Consider the following 17,831-nt stretch of genomic DNA (forward strand, 5'->3'; position numbering starts at 1 on the left):
CCAGACCAATGGTCCATCTAGCTTAGTATTGTCAGTGCTACTCTGACTGGCAATGATCAGTGTCAGCCCTACCATGAGGCAGCTGCCTCAGGTGGCAAATTTAGAGGGTTGGAAAGTGTCTGGAAAAGTATGCCCTGTGGTCTGCCCTGCAACCCCTAGCTAGCTTGCTGCCCTAGCATGGCTGGCACACCAATGAGGTGAGCAGAAAGCATCGGTGGCACATCTTGCCTCAAACTTCAGAAGGTCTTGAGCTATGACTCTTCCTGTTTGCGGGGAAGAAATTAACCTATACTACACTCGTTGTCTGCAAACATTATTTCCCTAGCCTTGTCTCTTATCTCTGAGTCAGTTGGGAGACTGGTTTAGGCATGCCTGTGTTTGGACAGGTCAGTTTTCTTTTGAACCTTTTAGATGGTGAGGGATGGTAAAAGTAAACAATGAGCAAATAAGAAGTCCAAAAATATCTAAACACTGTCCTCAAGGCAGGGAGGTGCAGATTTTCCCTCTCTTAGTTTTGCCATGGGTTCAGAGGAAAACATGTGAGGGAGACAGATCTTTGGTGTGTGTGCTGTGAATTCATGTTTTCACGTCTGTAGAACTGTGAGTGTGAATGATTGTATTCGTGATGGTAGAGTTGAGGGCTGATAATCTTGTTAGGGCTTTGGATAGTCCTGGCCACATATTGAATGTATCCATACTTGTAGTTTTTTTATTCTCTGCAGTAATCTGGCAGTTTTGCTTTAGATTTATTAACACCATGCTACAATTTTATAGGGCAGAATACAGAGCTAGGTTCCTGTAACCAATGAGAGCAATTAACCAGCAAAAATAGCTTAACCATTGGCAAAGTTAACAACTGTGGTGGCATTCTTGCTTTGCAAAAGTGCATTTGTGATGGAGAAATGTTGTAATTTGAAAAACACTGCTGTTCACTCTGAGAGGCAGCTGAACTTTTATGGGTCTTGTGGTTTCTTTAGTGCTCTGAGCCATAAAATGTGATTGTGGTCGAAATAGCCACATCAAACTGTTCAGATGGGAAAGATGGCTTTCAGGGTGCTGCATGTGGTCTAGTGGCACTTGCCATGTGCTCCTAGTTTCATTAGGAATGATGCTTCCCAAGGGACCTACTTTATTCATGTTTTTTGGAAACTTGCGGCACCTGAAAATATAACTGCAACTGCATGCTTAGAATTCTTAGAACAAAAGCAATTAGCCTTACATTTATTTTTCACCAAAGGCTAGTTCCTGTGATTACTTCCTGGGCTTAGATTCTTTCTTGGGTGATTCAGTTTTTTCCTCTCATCCATATTTAGAGAGGGCTGTTGAAGTCTCTGGAGTGTCCCAACTCATGCCCATGTACTAGTTTAACAAGCCACTGCAAACACTTTGAAATAGTATTTTTCCTACTGGTTTGCTGTGTCCAGCATCTTCATAGGCAACTGCTGTGGCTCAAAAAAGGGACAGTCCTTATTCACTTAATGAGCCAGATGCTAAATAATTTTTTCTAGTATCCAGTCTGTTCATTTCATTATGTAGTTATGGTAAGTAAGCCCTAAATCAGCAGCCTCTTTGAGGATCCCCTGTTAAAGATTGTTCCCCTCATCAATGTGGAAAAAGTGCATTGTTCACACTCTCATCCTATACTATACTGCATCCACCAAACCACTTTTCACTGCTTTTCCTAATAGCTGCAAGTTTTGTTTTATGTAAACAATGTGGATTGTTTATGTTAATTCATCACTACGGTTGCCATTTAATGATGTTTTGTTGTAAAGTGGTATAAGACACCCCTCCCCATTTTAATCTCTCTATATTTCTTGTCTAAATGGGAGATAACAATCCATGCTTCTGGTTCCAAGACTTTTCTAGGCATGCTGCATAGGCGATTTTATGATGAGTGGTATTATATTAGGGTATATCTAGGGTACAAATATTGCAAAAGTTTAAATGCTTTCTTCTTTACTTTCTAGGTCTATAACTCGAACAAAGACAGCCAAAGTGAAGGCAGTAAGTAGCTTATTTTTCATCCAAGACTGTGTGTTTGAGGAAGTGGTTTGTAGAACTGCATCCCTATCTCTTATAACCCAGTAGGTGGCTCTCCAAGTAGTAAAAGCAACAAGTGATTATATTGCTTTAGTCATCAGACAGATTTTGGCCATCACATTGGTTGAAACTTTAAAACTTCTAATCATTTAGCAGTTTTTTTAAAGCAATACAAAAACGGTAAAAGGTGACAATTATTGTGCAGCTCATAACATACTGAAATGCTTTAAATATCAAACCAAAGAGCAATATGGTTTAAGATGTTGTGAGGCACTGTGAGTACTGGATGGAGCCCAAGAGCTGCAGAGTCATTCTGGAGCTGGCTCTGTGGCAAATTCTTTGTTTCCTTTGGCAAGTTACTTAACGGCCTTTTGTCTCGCTGTACACAAACCCAGGCACAGAAGTTTTGCAGAAGGGAAGCAAGAAGGAGAACTAAAAGAATTTCTGAATCTCAGTTCCTTGTTTTACCTTCCTTAAACGATAATTAATAGAAATTCAGTATTTTGTGCTTAAAAGGAGTTGGTCTAAACCTCCAGCCAGCCCCAGGATTTTAGTCAAGCAGATGAACTGTTGGGATGAAAGACTCTTTTGTACACTGAAGTAGCGCTATTTAAATATTTTCATCCTTTGACTCCAAGTGGTTGGACAAAGCAAAGTGCCTGGAGCACTTTTGCTGGCTGTCCCGAGCCTCTTCCCACTGCTGTTCAAAATCCAGCATGTTTCTAAGCAGCCCAACCTGCTTGCAAATGTCTGCTTGGCTCAGTCTCTCTCTCTCTCTGCCTTCCCCCACCCTGCATTACTATGTGCAATGATGCTGCAGCAAAGCTCTTGTTTATCCTACAAGTGAATTACAAAGTTGTTTTGAGTTTTGATTCCTATATATGTATGTGTTCAGCTTTGGGATATTTGATGAGTGATGGTCCACTTTTTAAATATGAAGTTCAGGAATATTTGGAAAGACCAACAAGAGGGGGAGTCCTTTTGTCTTTTTCTCTTTTTTTTAGAGCCAGGCGGCATCCAGTCAAAAGCCTTGTGAGATCATCTTTCCTTTTCTTCCTAAGGGATCCCGACTGGTGGTGTGTCTATTTATAAATAGAATGTTGCCCCCAGTAAATTTGAGAGGCAGCATAACTCCTTCAGCTGTTAGGTCACTCTGGCTGGCGGAACACTATACAGTAGCTCAGCTTCCCTTCTTATCTGCTATTGATAAATTTTAAATCCACACTTTCCTCCCCTAGATTTCTTCACTCCTCCTCAGCACAAGATTTACATACCTGTCATCTCTTTAATAGAACCAGGGAGTGATACAAGATGCTGCAATTAGAGGGAATTACACCTTTGTAGGCTGTGAGATTCTGTCAACTTAGTCTTCCCGTCCCCTCCTCCCTCCAAGTGATCTATTCACTGCCGCTTGTATTGACTAAGAAAGCTGAATTAGATATAATAGAGGGATTTGATATGAAACATATTACCAACGGGTTTTCTTTAAAAAATAAGAAGAATGTAGCAGCATTGTGATTTCTTTCACTACGTAGAGATCTGCTGCTGTCATAAGTATATAAACACATAGAAAGTGCCATGCTTGGCATTTATGTGACATAAACCCCCCCCCCCACTCAAAAAGGCTCACAGAGTAACTTAAAAAACAAGGTGGTCCTTGTTCTCAGCCTTACAATCTAAAAGACATGCTACACAAGGAAAAGGACTGGCAAGGAAGGAGGAAAAGCAAACTCAGGCACCAGGTTCTAAAGTTACAGGGGTTTTTTAAATAAGGACCAGCTAAGATGAACAAGTCAGCTAGCCTGATGTAATGGCTGCCTCTAGGTGACAGTTTAAGGAGGCCCAAAGGCTGAGGAAATGGAATAGTCTTGCTTAATCTCTGTTATACAGTAGTATATTTTTTTGATAAGGCAGTTTAGGGACTAGCTTCCCCATAATGTCTGCCTAGTCACCATGTCACACAATATAAGATTTATCCTGAATCTGAAAGGACTTTTTATCTAAGGTCTGGGCTTGGAATACCCTGAGGCAGACCAACTAAGTATCATAACACACCTCTGAAGGCCAAGCATTGTGGAGTTCTCCGCAACTCAAATATTTATTTAAATAATGTGTTTTTGCCCTTGGTGAGAAGAGGATGGACTTCTCAGGAAATGCAAAATTTGTTTTAATTAAGATGTGGTATTCTTGCCAGTTGGCCCCTATTCATTCATAAGAGATGGATTTATGATGAAATAATAGGTGTTGTCTGCATCAGACAAGAAACTGATTCCAAAATTAATTAGGGCATTTGCAAACTGTTGCTTGCACTGGCTTGCTCCATAAGGGCATTCCCTGATTTAGCACAATGATGCGGTCATTGCTCAGAGCAAAGTCAAATCACAAACACAGTTCTGGAGCACGTGCAGGCTTCCAGTTGTCCTGAGCTACTTGCTAGCAACATGGGTCCCAAAATGCTCAGTTTCTTTTGCCAAGTAGCATTCTTGTATGAGGAAGCCATGCTTACCATCTGATGCTTAGCTAATGTATTTTTTACCCTGTATTCCTGCACCAACAGTGCAAACATATAGAATGGACCACAGTTGCCTGTGTTAAGTTCTGAAGCCCCAGTGTAACTAGAATGTTCAGAAGCTGCAGCAGAACTGGTTTTTAGCCTTAAACTTGATGTGTGTCTGTATTGCTGCATCCACATTCACACACAGGCAATGTATTCTTGTCATCATGGAGGGAATAAAGCATTGGTTATATTTCCTGTTGGCTCAGATATTTTTCTGTGCAGTAGAAAAGTTCAAGGCTTTTACATTGTGTCAGTGATAGACAGATTCAAACAATAACTTGTTGTCTCATAATGCTTGCATAACATTTTTAGTGGTCGTTCTCTTTCAAATTCTCCAAAGATTATTAAGCTTCTAAAGGGGCAAAAACTGGACAAAAAAAGTGGTTCTTCTGCAGAGGAACCACTTTTGATTCCACAACTTTTGGTTTACTGAATCATACCTTTTGATGCAATGGCATCATCCTATGCTGTTTAGTGCCTCAGTTTCTCAGTTGCAAACCATTAAATGGCCATTAAATGGCCGATTAAGTTACTTTTTTAGAAGCTCCTGGCAAAAAAAATGCAATCTGGATACAACTGTTCCAATTAGGGTTTTTGACACAGAGAAGCTATAGTCCTAAGTGCATAAATATCATAAGTAATAAAAACAGAGGTACTTGTGAAATGTTTATTAATATAGTTTAATGAAAAATAGATTAGCTAAGCATCAGAGCTCTTGCTAGTATTAATTTGTACATTGCCACAGTTAATGTCTCCTAATTTTTGTTTGTTTAAACACTGTCAGGCTTGCTCACCCACTTCCTGTCAGTACAACACTACCACAACTCATTTATTGAGGTGATTGATCTATCTCTTTCTAAAGTGCTGTAAAGTATTTATGCAACATCAAAACAGTCTTAGCTCTGAACATATTATGTGCTAAAATGAACCTAGATGACTTAAACTCTATTGAAATAAAAACTGGATGCTGGGCCCTTATATATGTTATGCAAATGTTTAAAATGTAAGGTGTTCTTTTAACTTTATAAATCTCCTTATCATAGCCGTAGAAAGGGGTCAAGGAATTCCAAAGGGTATATTGGAGCCTTGGAAATCTTGTCCAGCCACCTTCTTTCTCCTCTCTTCTCTCACCCCATTCCCACTAGTCTTTCATTATCTATTAACTGTCAGGTTACTTGTGTTTGGGGATGGTGCAAGATGTGCAGCTGCCTGAGGCAGAGCTATTGTTGCTCCATTCACTGCTCTCAAACACTGGCATTCTCACTCCCCTTTTATTGTTGCTGTTGCCTTAGTAGCAATTGAACGCTGAGGCTCTCCAAGGCTGTCGCAGCAGTGCTTTGCTCTGACAAAAGGTCCTAGTGAATGTAGGGTTCTTCCAGAGTGAGATATTCAGGGTGAGGTGGCAGCAAGTACTCATTAGACTGTTTACTACTATTAAAATGTAAGCTCTATTTGCTATGGCAGAGCAGCAGTGGTGCAAGTAATCTACGGGGCCACCTCACCTGAGATGCCTCTTAGCAAATCCTGGGTGATCCACTGCTACCAGAGAGCCTAGTAGGAGTGCCACTGACTACTTTACCGCAACAGTAAGGAGTAACAGCACTCCTAGAATAATAAATGGCATCAAGCAGGCAGGCCTAGAGAAGATATTCAAATCTGCTGCCTGACACAGAGGTCTTGGTGTGGCTAACAGGTGGACTGGTCCTGCTTGTGAATGCATAAGAGTGAAAGGAGTTCCTATTCTTCATTGGCTTATACTAGGGATCCTTCTGGACTGGAAGAGCAACCAGCCAGATGCCTCTAGAAGCTCATTAACATGGCATGCCAGTGATTTCAGTCAAAGTTACTCATTTCTCCTCAGCATCCCCATGCAGAGTTCTATACTACCTATGATGATGAGACTTTGTCTTAGTTGCCAAAGACTGTACCTCTCCCACATAATATAATTGGACCCTAAGGGGGAAGGCAGACATGGTTGAAGAGGTTTTATCACGTCCTTGGGATGCAGCAAATGTATTGTCATATCACTTCCCTAATATTTAGGGCTGTCCCTCAGTGGTAGTGCACATACTTTTCATGTGGAAGGTCTCTTGTTCAATCGCCTTCATCACCAGGTATGACTGGAGACACTGTCTACTTGAAATTCATTTTGGAGAGACATTGCCAGTCAGTGTTGACAGCACTGAGTTAGATGGACCACTAGTGCTCTAGGATTAGGTAATTACCTTTTAAGAAAAAGACCAGCTAGGCTTGAAAGGCCTCAGCATGCTGCTGAGACAACAGCTCCTCTTCTTTAGTAAAGCCATCCAGCACCTGCCACAGTGATCTGTCCGGGGTCCTGACAGACCATGCTTTGTCTTGCCTGTTATGATTTGAGCAGCCTTTGTTTACCAGTAATTTGGCACATAATATGAAATGTGCTTACCTTCGGAAAGACATACCATTGTGATCTCCCTTGTTAGTCACTGGCTGCTAATTCTGGATTTGTTCATTTTTATTCCCCCACCCCAAGCTTCTGTCAGCTTCCGTCACCCTGGAAAAATCTGTCTCCAGGCCCTCCTTTCATCCACCGTGGCGGGGTTGATGCTGTCAGCCTTCTTGTCTTGTTTGCAGAAATCCTTGAAACACAAGAGTTGGTCTGCCAATGGGACTGGTGCCCGAAGCCATACAATAAAATTCAACATAAAAGGAACAACAAAAATACACTTAAAAATCCCCTAAATAATTTAAACAGTGATTTATTTGGGAGGGTGGAGAGAGACAGAGAACAACCAATTCTCATTGTAGTAATAATGAAAAGAAAAAACTTCCTAAACAACATATATTAATTATATAAATGAAAGTAATACAGAAGATTGTCTGTTGTCTTTCTACCTTGTATTCCAACTGTTCATAAAGACCAGCTACAGTTTTAAAAGTGGTTTGTTTATCAGCTGGGGGAGTTTTTGTTTTGAAAATGACAGAGAGAGAGCTCCAGCTGTGTATCTTACAGGGAAGTAAATAGCCTCAATATGTTTACACAGCATGGGATACATGGGAATTTCTTGAAGGAGCCAGTCTAGTTTGTAGAACCATCCATAATCACTGGCCTGGTCAGCACGACATGTTAATGTTTAGCTATGATTTAATGCAAACTTTCCCACCCAGATCCCCCTTTTGCTTCTCTCCTGAATACAATGTCTGCTTGTGTTTTCCATGTCCTACTATATGTTTTACTTATTATGAAGCATGGTTACTGGGCTACATGAGAATCATGCAGAGTCTTTTTTAGTATCTGGTTACTTAATACCAGTGTCAACAATGGGCCTGAAAGTATCAGACTCTGGGAAACAAATTTCCTGAAGTGCAAATTCCACTTGATATTTTGTCACACAGTTATACAGCATATCATAATGTTTTAGGTGGTATGAGATGATATGAAAGTTCTGTAAGTGGTATTTGATGTTCATGTGTGCTAGTGATTACCTAATATTGCTGTCTTTAAGTGATCAACATGCATATTGGAAACAGCCCCATAATCTTACAGGTGTCGAGAAGGAACTTTTTGGTTGCAAGCACAACAGAAACACTTGCCTGATCCTTTACCTTTTCCAGATTTTAAAAGAACATGTTGGTGGAGTGTTAAGATCCACTTTAAAACTGACTTTATATTTTATTGAGAACATTGGTATTTTATTTCCATTTTATGACCTTGTATATTCTTAGTTGTTTTCTCTCATTTCAGCTGCCCAGTTGGATATTATGGGCTTCAGTATTGTCAAGAAATGCATTCATGCTGTTGAAACAAGAGGTAATGGGGACCACCAGATATTCTTCTTTATAGTTTGAAGTCCTGTTCCCAAATATCAGCCTTTCTAGCACTTGTATAAAGAAGTCACCTTTCTTAGATTTCTCTCCATCCTTAGCTTGCTCAGTTTTGACAGTTGCCTATTTTACACACACATTTTCATGATTGCTTGTATTTTGCTAGGATCCAGAACCTACTTATATACATACATCTTTGTTAAGTTTTCTGATCTGCTGCCAACAGATTTGTATGTATTCATAATCTTCTATAGGTTTTAAAAGGACTTGTTGATCCATAGTTTAAATAATGTATTACTAGAAGACCACATTCATATTTGATACCGAGGTAGTAACACAGGTATCCGATGTGTTTAACAAAAATTGTCTTAACAGCATTGGTCTTGATTAAATGAATATGTTAAATAGGAAATACCTATTCTCTGAATCTTTATTATTCAGCTATGTAACCAAACTTGTGCCTATTAAAAAAGTTGAGATGTCCCTTATACGATTGTGGGTGCAAGAGATCACGCCTCACCCCCATTAGATTTTAACTTGATGGGACGTGTCCCATTCTTCGCATTCTCCTGCTGCTGACTGATGTGAGAGACTAAATTCTTCTTGAAACACTTTGCTGGTATGCAGAACTTCTACCCTGTGTAGAAAACCTATACATTAAAGGGGTGGGGAACCCCATGAACTATCCCCCTCCCCCAATAAGCAGCCTTGAAAGTGATTGTGGAGCTGTGAGGGCAATTTAATTAATGTTACTATTGGAGATACTTTATTTTAAAATAAACATTAAATTTATTTTTACCATTTTACTAATTTAAATAAAATATGTTCTCCCTCTTAGGGATCCATGAGCAAGGACTCTATAGAGTGGTTGGTGTCAACTCCAGAGTTCAAAAGCTATTGAGTATTTTAATGGGTAAGTACATTTTGAAGAAAGCAGTTTGCAATTTTTCTTTGACACCAAGTGTGATGGTAGATGCTTTTAATGAGGAACTGAGACCATCTGCTGTGAAAAGAAATGGTGATTTATTTTTTTTAGTATTGTGTGAAACCCTCCCTGGAGTGGAATTTTCAGTCATAGAAATAATGTAAATCTTTAACTTGTAAAGCATCATTACAGTTTCTGCTTAAGTTTACATATCTCTCTGCCTCCCCACCCAAATCAAACCTTTGGATCCCTTTTAGTATTTATTCCTGAATGAGAACTATGCATGTTCTCAGGCTTCTGGATTTAGTATTTCCTTTTCCATGTTTCCTTCCTCATCTTGTGCTTACCTGTGTTTGTGTTTGTGTTGTGTATTGCTGTATTGTGTTGTTTGTATTGAAACCCCCCCTTCTATTTCAAGCCTTACAAAAATCTAGCAAAATTCTTACGTTTATATCCTGCTTTTCTTCTACCCTGGGACCCAAAGCAGCATAAATGTGGTTCCCAGGTGGTCACCCATCCAAGTACTGATTCGGACCTGCCTAGGTTTGGCCATATAAGGTTAATATGTTTGCTCTAGCAGCCCAGCACATTAGACAAAATTTTATCATCCAAAATGGGGTTCAGTGTGCTGAGAATCACCTATGCTAAAATGTATCTCTCAACTGGATTATGCCTGTATATTTGTTATGACCAATGACTCTTTAAAACTGAAGGCTTACTGACTGTTTTAGGTAATGTTGATTGTGGAGGTCCAGAGAAGAAAAGCTTTGCAAAGGAGGTATTGAGAAGGAATGATGGAGATAAGGAGTTCGAGATATATAGCAAAGCATCAAGGATGGAGGCAGAGTAGGCTGACAACAGATAACCTTAACTGAGAAGAAGGCAAGAGGAGGAAATAAAGGAAGATGTAGGTGGAGATACGGTCAGTAGAGAAGCTTTAAAAGTGAGAAATAGAAAAAGTACTGGCCTGTCACTTCACAATAACTTGACACAAAATAATTGTTCTTCCTTTTACACTGGGGAAAAATCAGAGGTTGCAAGGTTCAGAACTTCAGTTGATGGACAGTGTCAACATCCTATACAGATGTTTAGGAAATTATACTGATTGCTTTAGCAGAGGCTCATGAATCTGCTGATGAGTGGGAAATGTGAAAATAGAAATAGAAGGTTTCAGTGGCCTTACAAGAGTCTGAGATGATGGACAATGGTTTTTAGCATTGGGTACATTTAGAGCAGGGGTCAGCAACCTTTTTCAACTGTGGGCCGGTCCACCGTCCCTCAGACCATGTGGTGGGCCAGACTATGTTTTTTGGGGGGGGGGAATGAACGAATTCCTGTGCTCCACAAATAACCCAGAGATGCATTTTAAATAAAAGCACAATTCTACTCATGTAAAAACACCAGGCAGGCCCCACAAATAACTCAGAGATGCATTTTAAATAAAAGGACACATTCTACTCATGTAAAAACATGCTGATTCCTGGACCGTCTGCAGTCCGGATTGAGAAGGCAATTGGGCTGCATCTGGCCTACGGGCCTTAGGTTGCCTACCCCTGATTTAGAGAGAAGAAAAATGACCCTGGAGATGTTGAAGAGCCAGAAGTGGCAGGAATAGGTCATTACATGGACGTGGGAAAATATTGTCACATGAGTAGCATGAACAAAAGAGACCCTAGGGAGTTGCTACCAGTCAGTGTTGATCAGCCGTGGCTAGAAGGTAAATTGGTAGATCTCTGGATGACTTGTAGTAAATCGCCAATTGGCTGTAATGCCAAAACTGCCATTTTGCATCTGACTCCTTCTCTTGCTACACCACCACCAATATTTTGCACCTGGTTCTAACCAGTAGAGCTTGGAGCTCTGGTAAAAAAAACCTACAACCCAACAAAATAGATCCCACAAGCCTGAGGTTTGCCTTTCTCAGGAGTAGATAACACTGGACTAGACAGGCCCAGTGATCTGACATGCAATAAAGCAGCTTCCTGTGTTCAGCATTGCATTTCAGTGTACCTGTGCTATAATTACTATGGGGTCTGGAAAGTGGCTACCCAATTGTCTATGTGTTCCATTCAGTGAACAAAGTTTTGCATAAGCAGCATCTTCAGAATGGAGACCCTTCACTTCCCACCTTCTCTTCAAGTTTCCCCACTGTTCACGTCAGAATCTGGGAGCAAATGAGACAGATTTTTATTCACAACTTCAGACCTATATTTAGAAACAGATGTGGCTAGTGTGACAGGTTTACATATAATTTAAATGGCAGCTGGATCAGGTTTCAGCAAACTACGGCTAATATTGAAAGTGACAGTGCCATAAGAGTTTATGGAGTGACGTTTCTGTATTAAACAGGAAGCACTATACAGTTGATGTGGCTTGAACCTGGAGCCCTCTGTGGATAGTGTTGCATGAGCAGCAGCTGTGAGAGGGCTTGCTGCAGATATCCTGTGCGATTTTGAAAGTTGGTGTCAGCTTCCCTGCTGCAAAATGCAGAATTATTATTCCCTGTGAGACTTTCCTTGTGCAGTGTCTAGTCTGTAAATTTTTACTAGGAACTAAACAAAAGCAATGCTTTCTACAACCATCTTCACCAGGTGTATGCTTGAAGGACAGTTGTTTAGTATGTGGAGTGAGTCATAATCCTGCTCATTCTCGTAAGAACCTGTTCCTTCAGTTGTGTTGCCATGGAATGAGGACTGTCAACGTGCCGCAGAACAGAACGCAGTCTTATAAAGGAAGCCTCCCATGGACTTTCAGTAGCTTAGAAGTTTTAGGCTGAAATCCTGTGCACACTTACATGGTAGTAAATCCCACTGAACTCAAGGACTTTTGAGTTGACATGTAAAATTGCATTACCAGCCACATAATGAATTAAATTAGAAAGTCCAGCTCTTCAACTATTTAGATAACTGTGTCTTGCTTAGGAATAAAGGCAATGAATGTGTCCCCTTTTTTTAAACCAAGTGTTAGTTTTACTCTGAACAAAGGCAACTCTTGTTTTTAGCTTAGCGCACGCGGAAGACATTTTATTGTGTTCTGCGGTCAGCTTTAAGCAGTCTTCACCTCCATCATGGTTAAGCCAACATTCTAAATCAGAATCCATAAACCACTAGTGAGCCAAGAAACCACAACATTAGGATTGGCTGGTACCTTCTGAGAAGCGTAATAGGTGGCTTAGAAAATGTGTTTTGTGTAGGTTCAGTTTTTTGTTTAGGAGAAGCAAGGTTGAATGCAGGGAATTAAGAGTAAGAATGAAGGGCAGTAGCATGAGCAGGGAAGCAGGCACACCAGGCTTTCTCAGAATATAGTTTTCTCTATGCTTTCCACTTTCTCCATAGAGTTGTATGAAGTGGTAGGGAACCAGGGGACTCATCATGCAATATATTTTGGGCAGTTAAAAATATAGCATGAATGCTGCAGATCTGTAAAAGCATGATCTCCTTATGAGTAACAGGGAGTTATGACCATTTCCAGAGCCTATCTGACTGCACAAATTAAGGTTGTTGCTATATGGTGTATATAGCAGCTTGTTAGAAGTGTTTGTGAAGCCAGACCTGTTTTTGTTCTGTTGCTTTTAAGTGCCACTTCTGGTGGTTCTCCTGCTTAGTGAAGTGACTGTCTTCAAATTCATAGGTTTCCTCTCTGACATGGCAAATGGTGGACATGAGCAGTCAAGGTGCTCATCAAGGATGGTGTGGACCAAAAACCTGGCAGCAGCACTGCCATATAGCCTGGTGCCAGGCAGTGAACAGCCTTGAAACTGCTCTGGTCTGTGGTCCAGAGCCCACAACTTACAGGGGTACCTTGGGTTAAGTACTTAATTTGTTCCGGAGGTCCGTTCTTAACCTGAAACTGTTCTTAACCTGAAGCACCACTTTAGCTAATGGGGCATCCCGCTGCCGCCGCACGATTTCTGTTCTCATCCTGAAGCAAAGTTCTTAACCCAAGGTACTATTTCTGAGTTAGCGGAGTCTGTAACCTGAAGCGTTTGTAAGGTATCACTGAGGTACCACTGTATATACATTCTCCTTTTACGTGGTCAGTGTTTGGAGGAGAAAATGAAGCAAATACCAAGGGATCATAGTGATTTCTGCTGCTATGCGCTATTTCCTGAACTAGCAGTGTTTCTTTTCAGTCCCCAAACCCTCTCTTGTAGCACATTTTTTGAAAAATGTAATAATATGATCCTTGTTAATGGTGACCAAAGAGACATGTCCATTAAGGGAAGAGCAAACTCTGTAAAGAGCCATGCTCATATATACGTGAGAGGAGAGGAGAGGAGAGGAGAGGAGAGGAGAGGAGAGGAGAGGAGAGAAGTGGGGGGGGGGGGGAGAAAAAGATATTCTGAAATATGTACCACGAGGAGGAAAGGCAAGTGGATGACTGAAAATGAACTTTAAATCAAGCTGCTCACAATGATACAACCACTGAAAGCCTGTATGTAATTGGAAATCCACTTCTCTGCATGGACACAATGAGAGAGAGAAGGGGGGGGCATTAAATCCTTTTGTTTCTGTCTTTCACACACGTATTCCAGTATGACTAAAAAGTGCTTTAAATTACCCATGTGAAATTGATCAAAGGGACAATAAGGAAATGTGAGAATATTGGTTAATGCATGTGAATGTGCACCATTGATCTCCATCATTGCTTCTTATTCAGGTTAACCTCAAAGGGAAACTCAAGCTATTCCATGCTGCAGCTATGCAGACATTTGTAAGCTATGGATTCCCTCTGGCTGTGTTTGTGCCAGTTAGACCAAGCGGCATTTCTGTTTCTCTTCTGCCTGAAGGGAAGTGCTGGAAGGTGGCCATTCACCACAGCACAGCTAGGAGGGGATCATCAGGGAAAACATGCATGCTCATTTGAAAGACTTAGGTCTCTGTGATTTGGTCAAAGGTTTGGTTCTGCAGTAGTTTGTCCACTCTTTCCTAACTACTTTAATGGAACCTCTGAATGCCTGTTCTTTCATGGTGGCTTGTTCAAGAACATTTGTACTTGGTCCTCATAAGCGTTTAAAAATAAAACTGGGTTGGGGGGGCAATCTGTTGACTGGCTCTTGGCGCTGCCCCACAGGAGATATGGCCTTTAGTTTTGGAAACTTGGTGGAGGGAATCCAATGACTGTTTGCTTAACTCAGATGAGTTCCAAGCCCATCTGAGGCTGGAAAAATGACTCCTGTCTCCCAGCATCATTTTTTGTGGATGCAGCCTCAAAATGCATGCTCCTGTGCAAATGGATGCAGATAATACTCTAATTTCTTTTGCACAGGGGCTGCTTCTTAGGCTACACTCTGAAAACCACAGCTGGGGAGCAAGAACCCACCTCCTGTAGAGGACCCTTGGGGTAAAAGGAATACCCTGGGATGAAGTGGATTTTATTGCCCTCCAGCTGTAGTTTTTCCAGTCACAGCCTTTCAAAATAGGTAAGCCAGGAAGTCTTCTCCAGGTTGATTTTAATTCCAGGTGGAGAAATATGCAAGGGCTATTAAATTTCTTTTCGCCTTTGAGACCAACATAATCAAGCCTTTGAAGTTCTGCGCCTGAGCTTACAGAACTTTGGGAACATTGGTGCTTTAACAGTAATGGTTACTTATGGCAATGAAGTCTTTGCCTTCGATTGGCTGAGCTGCTGTGGCAGTTAGAAAGTACTGTGCCAAAGTCATATAGATAGTCCCTGTGTCCAGATTTAGCATCTAAATCAGGCAAGAGAGGTGAGAATTTTTATTTATAAAATCAGATAAATAGAAAATAGAGGTTTAGGCATGAGTCCAAAAGAGAAGAACCAAGGGGAAGTGCATGTGCAGGAGAAACTGAACAGCATTTCAAAAATAAAATAAAAAATAGAATGAATGCACATTTGCGAGGCGGAGAAGAGAAGGGAATTCAATCCGTAGCTTTATAACTGCATGGGGAGTTTAACCTATGCCTCTCCTACCCAAGCCAATAATCTAACTACTCCCTAAAGATGGTGTATGTGTGGTTTCAACTATAACACACAGATAACTCAATTGAGAGCCACAGCATGGTGCTAAACATTGGCTTGTGAGGCTTATTCAACACCTGAGCTGAGCTAATATGTGGACGCAAGTGACTAGCCCACACATATGTTTGGAACACAACATAGATTTGCACCTTACCTCTCCCCTGCTCCCCAGCAAAACACTGGGGCCAAAAGAGAAGATCGGAAGACTTCAGTGTGCTTTCACTGAGAGTAAGGACTATTGCTCGGTGGTAGAGCACATGCTTTGCATGTAGAAGGTACCAGGTTCCATCCCTAGTAACTCCAATTGAGAATTAGCAGGTGATGCAAAAGACCTTCTCTGCCTTTGTCCCTGGAGAGCCACTGCCATCAGAGTAGAACATACTGGGCACAATGGACAAATTGCTGATTTAAGACAGCTTTGGGTTACATGTATTACTGAGAAGGGCAAGGGAGAAAGGGATAGCAACCCACCCAGGAGGTGTTTGGGTTCAGAGCGTACAGTGATTGGAGGGGAGGGTGAGTGTAGAAAAAGGGTAGAGATAAAATAATGCAACTGCTGTGGAATCTAGTCTTCAAGGCTCATGATCTTTTGTAATTCCTTATCTAATAGATAAACTGATACTGAATCAGAAACTTGCACCCCCATTTTTATATTACATTGCACAAAGTGTGAAATGAATTTCTTGGACCAAGTATATTTCTTGTTGGTTTGAAATCCTCTGATTTAAAACAGGATTCTGTGATTTTTTGTGTGTGCCATTAAACACCACGTAAATAATGCTAGTTTTGGCCTTAATATTTGTTTACCCAGTCAAAGCACTGATTTGTTCTTTAATCAATATATTTGTGTGATGGCATGAGTGTTTGTGTTGGCAATGAAAGCCAGCATGGGTAAGGAAATTCTTACTAAGTTTCTATCCACCCAATGACTTCAGGTTTTATTTGTTTTCCGAAATGCTTGAGAATGAGAATAGCCAAGTGCTCAGCCTGTTGGGAAGATCTGTTCTGAGGTGTGGTGACTGGCAGGCTGTGCTGAAAACGAGATTGTTTAGGAGATTCCCTGAGACTGGGAGCAAGAAGAAGAAATCTATTTTAAATGGATAGGTTTAAACACACACAAACAGTTGTGTTTTCCAGCAGCTTTGAGTAATTTCTCTTTCTCTCCCTCTACTTGTATATGGCTGTTTTGTGAATCTGAAAAGCTGACTTACGGGCAAAATGGCAAGTCTTTGAGAGCTTCCCCTGCTTTGGCTCCTCTAGTTCACAACACTTCCTTGAAGCTGTCTGGAGCTTATAAAATTAGATTTCTCTGAAATTTTGGCACTTTTAACTGAGATTTGGCATTGCCCCCAAACTTTTCCACATTCATGGTTGGAAGAGCTAACCTGACTTTGGAGTGGAGAAGAACTTTAAAAATAAAGAAGCCACGGACAGGCTCCAAGGATATAAACTGGCAAAAAGAAAGAACACCACAGAATGCAAGGGCATCGAAAGGCAAGGAGGAGAAAAATAAAGTTAAATTAGACATCTAGAAGCCAACAGCTGCCCAGCCCATTCTGGCTTTTTAAAGTGTGTTGTGCAATAAGTTGAAACAGGCTAGCTGAATTTATTTAGGTAAGTATTTAGCTCTCTGCATTCACTTACCACTATCCTCTTAAGCCCATTCACCACTAAAATGTATGATTTCTCTCCTTCCTTTGCGTATACTTCAGCATGACTGGCCAAGATAAAGTCATTTGGCCTCAATCCTCCTTGCTCTTGAACGCTACTTAGCAGGTCTCCTGAGGCTCTTTGCAGATGTTTCTGTTTTGCAAGCCAGTGGGAACCTCATGAGCACAATTTCCTTGCCTTCTAGCAGCAAATGTCAGTCTGGCAGGAGTGCTTATCTGGCGAAAGGTTTCTGAAGTTGTGAGCTTAAGGTCTACCGGGTCAAGCAGCTCAGCGGATAATTTGCTGACACACTGCTGTGCCAAAGTCCCATTATACGGCACTGTGTGAGAACTTCATTTTCTCCTTTGCAATCCAAACAAAATGTAGCTGCTGGATTTAGTGGCTATAGAGAGTGTGTGTATGTCTATCTTTGTTTTTTATTTTTATTTTTGCAAGGATGAGTCTAGCATGGTTTCTGCCCTGGGCAAGCATACAAGTACACATGCCAGTCTGCCAGAAGTGAGTCACCCACAAGCTGTTTCACATAAGTCGACACAGTGCAGCCACACTACCTATAATTATTAGTAGAAAAAAATGCCTGCCGTTATGACAGGCAGGGCATATGTGGAGAGTGAGCTTGTATTTCACACACTCAGCTCCCAGGGATTCCCTGCCAGTGGGGGCTGCTGGACCATCAAGCCAGAGGCATGATGAGCACTCTTTGCTACTACTGCAGTGTAATCCCCCAAGCACAGTGCTTCATTTGCTTCCAGCAACTATGGGCAGTCATTTTAACCAAAATCTGTATCCATATCTACGCTACTCAACAGTTATTTATATGCATGCCCCTTTATTGTCTGGTAAGTGTTT

General features: G+C 41.1%; 1 protein-coding gene across 12 annotated transcripts in view; it reads left to right on the plus strand.

The window, feature by feature from the left end:
* Positions 1-17,831, plus strand: part of ARHGAP26 (Rho GTPase activating protein 26) — a 205,136-nt gene that overhangs the window by 104,074 nt on the left and 83,231 nt on the right. For all 12 annotated transcript variants that reach the window (XM_081179627.1, XM_081179621.1, XM_081179626.1 and 9 more), the window contains 3 exons: positions 1,971-2,007; positions 8,325-8,390; positions 9,243-9,317. In XM_081179627.1, coding sequence (XP_081035753.1) covers positions 1,971-2,007; positions 8,325-8,390; positions 9,243-9,317 — 178 coding nt within the window. The remainder of the gene's footprint in view (positions 1-1,970; positions 2,008-8,324; positions 8,391-9,242; positions 9,318-17,831) is intronic.

Source organism: Podarcis bocagei (assembly GCF_964188305.1).
Source record: "Podarcis bocagei genome assembly, chromosome: 2".
Lineage (NCBI taxonomy): Eukaryota > Metazoa > Chordata > Lepidosauria > Squamata > Lacertidae > Podarcis > Podarcis bocagei.